Below are 9,649 nucleotides of genomic sequence, written 5' to 3'. Positions count from 1 at the left end.
AGCCTCCTGACTGGGCCCTGTTTACACCTCCACACAGGAATACACACTCAGAGCCTCCTGACTCGGCCCTGTTTACACCTCCAAGGAGCCCCCCTCACACAGGAATACACACTCAGAGCCTACGAAGCTTTTCTAAAAACTCCACTTGTTTTTTCCTCGTTCTTTTTTTAAACTAGGTTCGAGATGTATCCACTCGGCTCGCTGCCTCTCAGATCAAAGGTGGGTCCATCTGCTCCGTTCCCGAAGTGTGGTTTCCCTGAGATCCTAAGTGCACGATTTACCCAGGTCGTCAGAAGCGGTCACCAAGTGAAAATTCACATCCCCATCGCCAAATGTGGTTGTTAATTTCTTTAATATCAAATGAGGAGAGAAACTTATCACACAAGTCAGAATTATTCTTAAACTAAACCTTTATTCACTTATTAATAAGGGAGCAGGTCAATACAATGCACACATATAAAGTGAATCAATTGAGTGCTCTACGATAATGATGGCTGGTCGACAAATCACCCCCAGATGATTCATTGAGAGCCACGAGACAAAAGTACAAAGGTCTTTTATAGCCAAGATACACCCCTTTCAACCTACATGACCAACAACAGATGTATAGAACGGGTCACAAGGTTAAGATTTGTATGAAAGATACTTATAATTCTCAGCAGACAGTATCTGCTGTAAAAACAGTACTCTTTGTGTAGAGACCAGGGTCTGGCCCTGGGGTCATCTCTCCCTGGTACCATATAGAACAGAAACATTAACTCATGCTCTGGAATGCGGTCTCTTTAGGTTTTATCACCCAAAAGACATTGTAAATCTCCTGTCAGTGTTTCCTCCCAGAGGCCCATCCTCAGTAGAACACACAGACACAATAGTTCTAAGAACCCTCTATTCTGTTGCATAAAACAACCATTTGATCCAATAAAAGTATTATAACATAATGTTGCAGTTTTGCTCACAGTGTCCACTGAAAGTTGACTAGTAACAACAACTGGGACATAAGACACCCACCATGAGACCCACTAAATCTGCCCAAGAAAAGGCAAACAAAAGAAAAACCCACAACAAACTTAAAGACAGGAAGAACCAGTCGCCAATGTCATGCTCTAGTATACTGACTAACGAGGTGACACCAATCAGTGTGTCCTACGTGCTAATGAGCTATACGTTCTAAAGTCCATCCTCAAAACATAAATGGAAAAACCAAAGACTAACTAACACCTTAAGAGAATGCTCACCAACAACAGAAAACAACTTCCATTTCACATTATAATCAACTACAATGCTTCACCGTCACCAATATAAACATGGTGTCTGTCTACTGGCAACAACAATTAAAAACAATATTTTTTAATTTTTATTATTCCCACAAAGACTTTTCTTTCTATAGCTTCCCACTAGCTTCTAGAACTCTCGTCATCCTAAAACCCACTAGCGTCTAGAACTCTCCTCTTCCTAAAACTGACTAGCTTCTAGAACTCTCGTCCCCTTGGAACGAGCCCAAACAAAACTCATCTCCAATACGGAAAAACGTGCAGTAAAAATAAACTGTGATCCATGGCAATGCACTGGCTAAACGCAAAACATTTTGACTGCCAGCCACATTTTGACAATCAGCAACCAGGTTGTTCTCACCACGGACGTGTCTGATTTCAAGAGGAAACTCCTGCAATATCCGTAGTAACTTTCCACCTCACTGCGGAGCTTCTCTCTCTTTTCAGGGTTCACTTAATAGGCATGTTGTTGGATCGGGGCCCAGTCCCCAATGTCATGCTCTAGTACATTTGGTTTGGCACATGAGAGAATTAACCCTGATATTCTAAAAACAGGGCAACAATGTCAATATAATTGTACCCAAAAAACTGTCAGTTGGTTGCATGAATAATTTTCATTAAATGTTACATGAAATGTAAATATGAAATATTTGGTTGCATAGTTGCTAGGTTGCATAGCCCCAATGTCAAAACACAGTTTTAACATGTCCAAATCAATAACCAATATGCAGAAACAGTTTGGGATCAATTGAAAACCTAACATGTGGTATATACACAAACATCTGCCACAATAATTGTATTTTTTAAAACAAGCTCCTTATAAACTGCACAAGCACCAGAAACGCTGTTGTTTTGACAAGTAGCAATAAATCACTGATATCGATTAGGGGGGAAATCAGGTTGTACGTGCTGTTGAAACTAACACAACTAAAAAAACACATGGAAATGGGAGATATTGTTCACCTCACTGGTTAGAGGACATCCTGCAGAAAACAGTCAGCTACATTTTGGAGTGATGCATTTAAATGTAGGGGTCGCTAAACAAACGAACACAACCCTTATTTGTCATCACTCATCGATATCATGTCAAAATTAATTATGTGACAGAAGGGAGATGAGGTTACGCGTCCTGTTAAAACTAACAGCTCAAAAACCACACAGAATATGGGAATAATGTGTACATCCCTGATTAGAGGACAACTTGTAGAAAACAGCTAGCTACATTTTGAAGTGTTGCATTTTGATTCCAGTGGGTCACCAACGTGGTAAGTGCAACACAGCTCTATTTGTGTTAGTAACTTTTTGTTAAATCACATAAATAATACTCTTCCAATTCAGAGCCTGGATTTTCCCCCTGGGGCTAATATCCATATCATGTTGAAATCAATAGAACAGGGGACAAACATTTAGGCTTCTACATTGTGACATCATTTAAATACTCCTACTACAACGTTAAAACATTCTACATTGTGACATCATTAAAATACTCCTACTACAATGTTAAAACATTCTACATTATGACATCATTAAAATACTCCTACTACAATGTTAAAACATTCTACATTGTGACATTATTTCAATGATATCATGAAACAACTCCTTCATGTATTTTATGTTTAATCAGAGATCTGAGACACAGGGGAAGGGAAGTATCCCTTCCCCTGTGTGTGTCCACTTGTGTATATTCAGGCTGTTTGGCTGAGTAAAACTCTTCCCACATCGATCACAGCTATAAGATTTCTCTCCTGTGTGTGTTCTAAGGTGTATAGTTAGATAGCCAGAAGTAGTAAAACTCTTCCCACATTGATCACATAACGGATTCTCTCCTGTGTGTGTTCTCTGGTGTACTGTCAGATAGTTAGAAGTACTAAAACTCCTCCCACATTGATCACAGCTATATGGTTTCTCTCCTGTGTGTGTTCTTTGGTGCACTGTCAGTTGGCCAGATTGACAATAACTCTTCCCACATTGATCACAGCTATAAGGTTTCTCTCCTGTGTGTGTTCTTTGGTGTGCAGTCAGATTGCAAGAATTAACAAAACTCTTCCCACATTGATCACAGCTAAAAGGTTTCTCTCCTGTGTGTATTCTATGGTGTGCAGTCAGATGGCTAGATGTAAAATAACTCTTCCCACATTGAGCACAGCCATATGGTTTCTCTCCTGTGTGTGTTCTTTGGTGTGCAGTCAGATTGCAAGAATTAACAAAACTCTTCCCACATTGAGCACAGCCATATGGTTTCTCTCTTGTGTGAATTCTCTGATGAATTTTAATGCCTGATGAGGAGGTAAATCTCTTCCCACATTGACCACAGCAATAAGGTTTCTCTCCTGTGTGGAATCTCTGATGAATTTTAATGCCTGATGAGGAGGTGAATCTCTTCCCACAGTCAGAGCAGCGGTGAGGTTTCTTTCCTGTCTATCTCTGCTGGTGTTTCTTGAGGAGTTCTGACGTGGAGAGACTCTTCTCTGCCCTGTCAGCATCATGGGGCTGTTGAGGCTCCCCAGAGGATCCACGATAGTCCCGTCTCTCTCCTGTGTGAACAACAAAGTCAGACGGTTAAAGGGCCACAACAGCAGAAATCCACTGTTTATTTGAGGTAAAAGGTGAAGCCCAGAGGTCTGTTAAATTATTTTACAATTGTCTTAAGACAGTCAAACTCTAAGCAGTGTACCAGACGACCTTTGATCTCCAAAAAGGTCCCTTTCTGCGTTTGCTAAAGTTGCAGCACGAGGGCGATGCACACACAATTTGATTGCAGAAACACTTCCCTGCTAATGAGGAAACCACTAGTTATGGATGTAGTATATCTGGTAATGAGGAAACCGATAGTTATGGATGTAGTATATCTGCTAATGAGGAAACCACTAGTTATGGATGTAGTATATCTGCTAATGAGGAGACTACTAGTTATGGATGTAGTATATCTGGTAATGAGGAAACCACTAGATATGGATGTAGTATATCTGGTAATGAGGAAACCGATAGTTATGGATGTAGTATATCTGGTAATGACGAAACCACTAGTTATGGATGTAGTATATCTGCTAATGAGGAAACCACTAGTTATGGATGTAGTATATCTGCTAATGAGGAGACTACTAGTTATGGATGTAGTATATCTGGTAATGAGGAAACCACTAGTTATGGATGTAGTATATCTGCTAATGAGGAAACCACTAGTTATGGATGTAGTATATCTGGTAATGAGGAAACCACTAGTTATGGGTGTAGTATATCTGGTAATGAGGAAACCACTAGTTATGGATGTAGAATATCTGGTAATGAGGAAACCGCTAGTTATGGATGTAGTATATCTGCCTGGAACAAAAATGGTGAGCAAAGATTTTAGTTTTCCACAATGTATTCTGAATATTACAGCGCAAGATCAGGAGTGCTACTGAAGGAAACTCACATTAAGCTCTGTGTCGCTAGTTACTAATTCACCACCATGGGGGAAAACTCAGGGGAGTTCTCATAGGCTGACAGCAAAAATAGCCTCCATTTCCAGGTTGCTTATGAGTGCATTTCACATTACTTTGGATTATAACTGTAACGCTCGTTTGAATCTCCTGCTTAATATGTTTGTGTTATTGTCGCAAACTCAACTGCTTTATACTTTTAAAACACTTCAACCAGTAAAATGCTCTTTAGCTAGCTTTGCCATCAGCCTGAATCTGAGGGTTTGTACATTAAGTGTTTAACAAATTGGCCCATAACTTCACCTAACAACAACATAGACCTACTGTAGGACCCATAACTTCACCTAACAACAACAGATCTACTGTAGGACCCATAACTCCACCTAACAACAACACAGACCTACTGTAGGACCCATAACTTCACCTAACAACAACATAGACCTACTGTAGGACCCATAACTCCACCTAACAACAACACAGACCTACTGTAGGACCCATAATTTCACCTAACAACAACATTGACCTACTGTAGGACCCATAACTTCACCTAACAACAACATAGACCTAGGACTATAAATCATTTAATATTTCAGGTGAAACATGGAATCTAAAATGTCTGTCATGACATTTCATAACCTGATCACTAGATAATTTTGTGAAAAATTCCACTAGGCTACTCTGTAATGTGTTGTCATTCTAAATGTCCTGAATAAAGGAAAATAGCTCTGTGTGTTGTACAATAGCCTATCCATCAAGGAACAGTTCTCTACACATTATGAGCTAAGTATCTCTGTGTGCAAACAGACTAACGAGACCCAACTGTAAATCAAGCAGACAATAACACATTATAAACATCAATTTGTTAGGGATGTTAGATCCAACGTGGAGCACGGCATAACTGTCTTTACCAGAGTAATGAATGAAGAAGGACTTTAGTTGTTTTTTGCATGTCGTGATGTTTGTCATTTGACTGTCATTCAGAAAATGATTTCCTGGATCAGCTGATGATAGTTCAACATGTGACTAACTAAACAGCTACAGTATTAAGAATGATGTGTAATTATTGAAAAACCACATTAATGACAGTATCCATTTGGGTGTTGTCAATAAAGTTAAGGGGACTTTCGGTTAGAACCATTGGATTTAGCAAACTCTGAAAAGATTGAAAACTGTTTTCCCAGCATAACATAAGGAGACACTAAATGTGACATAGTTAGAGAGCATTTCAGAGATCTGAATACAAAAAACTGTCCCACTGCAAGATCCAGTATTTAAGTTGAAGTTCATCATATGACAAGCGTAACGTTATGACTATAACCAATGTTCCCTGGAGGAGGGAAACTAGGTACAACATACTATCAAATCCACATGTTATGACTATAACTACTGTTCCCTGAAGGAGGGAAACTAGGTACAACATACTATTAAATCCACATGTTATGACTATAACTACTGTTCCCTGAAGGAGGGAAACTAGGTACAACATACTATTAAATCCACACATGACTATTACTACTGTTCCCTGAAGGAGGGAAACTAGGAACAACATACTATCAAATCCACGCCTTCCTGGAATCCCTGTCTTCCACAGGTGATGAGCGTGAGGCTTGGATTTATTCCTTCAATTTAATACCGCTCTTCACCGACCCAGGAAGGGGTGGGGCCAATCAGGTGTTGTACCTCGTTTCCCTCCTTCAGGAAACAGTAATTATAGTCAAAGTTACACTTCCTTTCAGTAGGTCAACTTCGGTACAACATACTATGGAGAAATAGATTAATTTCCCATGCCGACCCAAACGGATACTAAATTAAACGACCCTGCAAGATGCGTCAGTTTTGTCAATTTATTCATTCTTTCGTTTGAAACACTCCTGTCAATGTTGAGTAAGGACACACACCTGATTACACATATAGAGGTAGGACTAGTCTACCCGATTACACATATAGAAGTAGGACTAGTCTACCTGGCCTGAGCACAAATGTAGGCCTATAAATGTGACTATTTGGGGATGTCTGATAGTATTTCTGATTGTCTTAACGCTGCACCACTAATGAGTTGTGGAGCTTCTCCAACTAATTTTTTCTTCACCTCAAAGAGCAGGTAAACAAAGTCTTATTAGAATCCATTACGAATGACAATAGTTGCTCAAAGTATTTGTAAATTATTTCCAGCTCTCGCCCTTTCGATAACCACTCAGCATTAAAGGGTAAAATGTAATGCTCTGATCCAGTGGAAATGTTATAAAATACCTGATTACTTCTTATTCTTTGCACAAATAGACGACAGATGTGTCTGTCCAGAACTCACTGGCGCGGGAAACTGAGGGCCCAGAATATTTTATACAATGTTGCAAGTTTGAGGACCCAGTTTATAGTTGATAGAATGTTTCAAGTTCGTTGTTGACAGGCCATGTGCAGCCAATGGGATTGATATTTATTTTTTAAATCGGGATATTTTCTACCTGCAGGCTGCAAATGTTTTTGTTTGTTGGTTTCATGTAGGCTATTTTTACATAGTTGGCAATGGCAATAAAAGTTACTTTTAGATTTGTATAATTTTCATTTAGATGGAATGTAGATTAATCACAGACAATGATTTTGAGATACTATTATCAATGAAATTAAACTGTTTCAGTAAAATGTGCAAATGAAAATCATAACTGGCACCAGATCAGTAGAAATGGTAAGATACATTTGCACTTCAAATGTAGGTTGCCGACTGCTTGTGTAGCCAATTACCAGCAACGTCAGAATGTATGAAGGACAGCAGGAGTTGGTTCAGGAAGAGTTTCTTCTCTTCTGGTTGGGCGATATTGATGTAATGGCATGAAAATAAATTGGCTGAATATTATACAATGACTTATCAACAGCTCTAACAATTTGACCCCCACAGGAAATCTACACTGGCAATTTTAGAATATACTATATAGCCTAGAAACCTGGTTAAACTATCACTATGACATCATGGATGAATTCTAGAATATACTATATATCCTAGAAACCTGGTTAAACTTTCATTATGACATCATGGATGAATTCTAGAATATACTATATAGCCTAGAAACCTGGTTAAACTATCATTATGAAATCATGGATGAATTCTAGAATATACTATATATCCTAGAAACCTGGTTAAACTATCATTATGACATCATGGATGAATTCTAGAATATACTATATATCCTAGAAACCTGGTTAAACTATAATTATGACATCATGGATGAATTCTAGAACATACTATATGTCCTAGAAACCTGGTTAAACTATCATTATGACATCATGGATGACCAGTCCTTGTATTCATAGTGTATTGAATTCAGGGGGTCGCCCTGAGCTGAACTCAAACCTGGGTCCAGTGACTCTCAAGTTAACACCTTATAACTGTTACACCAAGATGTCTGAACTTCTTGACGAGGTCCCTAGGTTTTGGGTTAAGGTTGATACAATAGCTTTCTCTATGAATTTGAGAGTGGTTATATTTCTCCAACCCCCATCCCTCAGCTGTTTACCAAACCAAGTCTCTGGGCAGCCATTTTGTTTCTGTTTAAATCCTAGGTTGTCTCTTTAAAAATGCCACACAACAAACAACCAATCTGCAGTTGAAACAATAACAAAGCTGTAATTCTACTACTGTTTTGCTAATAAGATGATGGGGTTGGAGAAATGTAACTACTCTCAAATTCATAGACAGACCAATGGATGCAAGGACTGACCATCCATGATATCAACATTATAGTTTTAACCATGTTGAGGCTATACAGTGTTGATTTACATTGTTTCTAAACATTGGAGTAAAAAAAGCTTATTTGGGGTTCTGATGGGGTACAACAGTTGAACTAAGCTCATGAGGCATGTGTTATATTCTTCAATAATCAATGGCTATAAATAAATCATTTAAAAGTCAAAATATGGATGTGGCAATTGCCGATTTCCCCTTTAACACCAAACATCAGTTCAACAACTGCAGAGTTTGTACCTCTGTTTTTAAGACAGTACTTACCAGTGGTAATCACGGCCCGGTTTCTCAAAACCATCTTATGGCTAAGTTCATCTTTAGAACCACTGGATGCCTTAAATTGCGTTTGGGAAATCGGGCCCAGATATCCAGTTTCCTCCTCCTCTTCTTCCGATGAGACCGTATTCTCCCCCTCCTCCGCTTTCACTTCAAAAAGTGAATCCTCCTCATCTTTTACTGTAACATCCTCCTCCTCTTTCACTCTGAACGCGTCTTCCTCTTCTTCTTTCCATGTAACAGCCTCACCCTCTACTTGTTTTTGTATTGTAACATCCTTCTCTTCCTCCTCCTCTTTGATGAGAGCTTCTTTCTCCGTCCAGCAGACCGTCTCTTCTTCAGCAGGAAGAGAGTAATTTAGTGAACTCATGGTCGGAGATGCTAGGTAACTAGGCTAATGCTAACTTAACCAGCCCGCCAGCTGAATAATAACAACAACACCGTAAATATGAAATGAAATAGGATAACTAACTAACTAGACGACAGAAGAGGGTTTAAAACACAGTGGCTTATATACACTAAAGCGTCTAAAGAGTTTTATGGGTTCGGCTATTTTGTTTAGCAAGCTACCGAGGTGGCTGACTAACTGTTGCTGCTGCTGAAAGAAGCGTTCCGTCCACTAGATTATACGTCACACTAACAGCATTGCGTTCCGTCCACTAGATTATACGACACACTAACAGCATTGCCTTAAAATCGCACACCGCCATCGGATAACTGGAGTGTGAGTAACGCTCAGTCTGAACCTGGAGATGTGCGACTTTAAGACAATGACGCTAGTGTGACGTAAAATATATATTATAATGTTCAGACAAAAAGTTAGTGTAGGAAGCATGAGTTTTTACTCACCAGTGTAACAATACAGTGTGGTTAAAGACTTAGTAACTTAGTTGTGTTCACGATCTGGTTCCCTATAAACACAACCAGTTATGTTTTTGAATGAT

At 39.1% G+C, this 9,649-nt stretch overlaps 1 protein-coding gene across 1 annotated transcript; it reads right to left on the bottom strand.

Moving 5' to 3' along the window:
• Positions 1-392: 392 nt before the first annotated feature.
• On the bottom strand, positions 393-9,345 carry LOC129847417 (proline-, glutamic acid- and leucine-rich protein 1-like). Its single transcript, XM_055915207.1, has 2 exons — positions 8,694-9,345; positions 393-3,805 (listed from the first exon to the last, which is right to left on the bottom strand). The coding sequence occupies exons 1-2, from the start codon at positions 9,073-9,075 to the stop codon at positions 3,690-3,692; spliced, it is 498 nt and encodes a 165-aa protein (XP_055771182.1). The 5' UTR covers positions 9,076-9,345; the 3' UTR covers positions 393-3,689.
• Between the last annotated feature and the right edge of the window lie 304 nt (positions 9,346-9,649).

This window comes from Salvelinus fontinalis, unplaced genomic scaffold, assembly GCF_029448725.1.
Source record: "Salvelinus fontinalis isolate EN_2023a unplaced genomic scaffold, ASM2944872v1 scaffold_0829, whole genome shotgun sequence".
NCBI lineage: Eukaryota > Metazoa > Chordata > Actinopteri > Salmoniformes > Salmonidae > Salvelinus > Salvelinus fontinalis.
The sequence above is the reverse complement of the archived record's forward strand: the minus strand, read 5'-3'. Positions and strand labels throughout refer to the sequence as shown.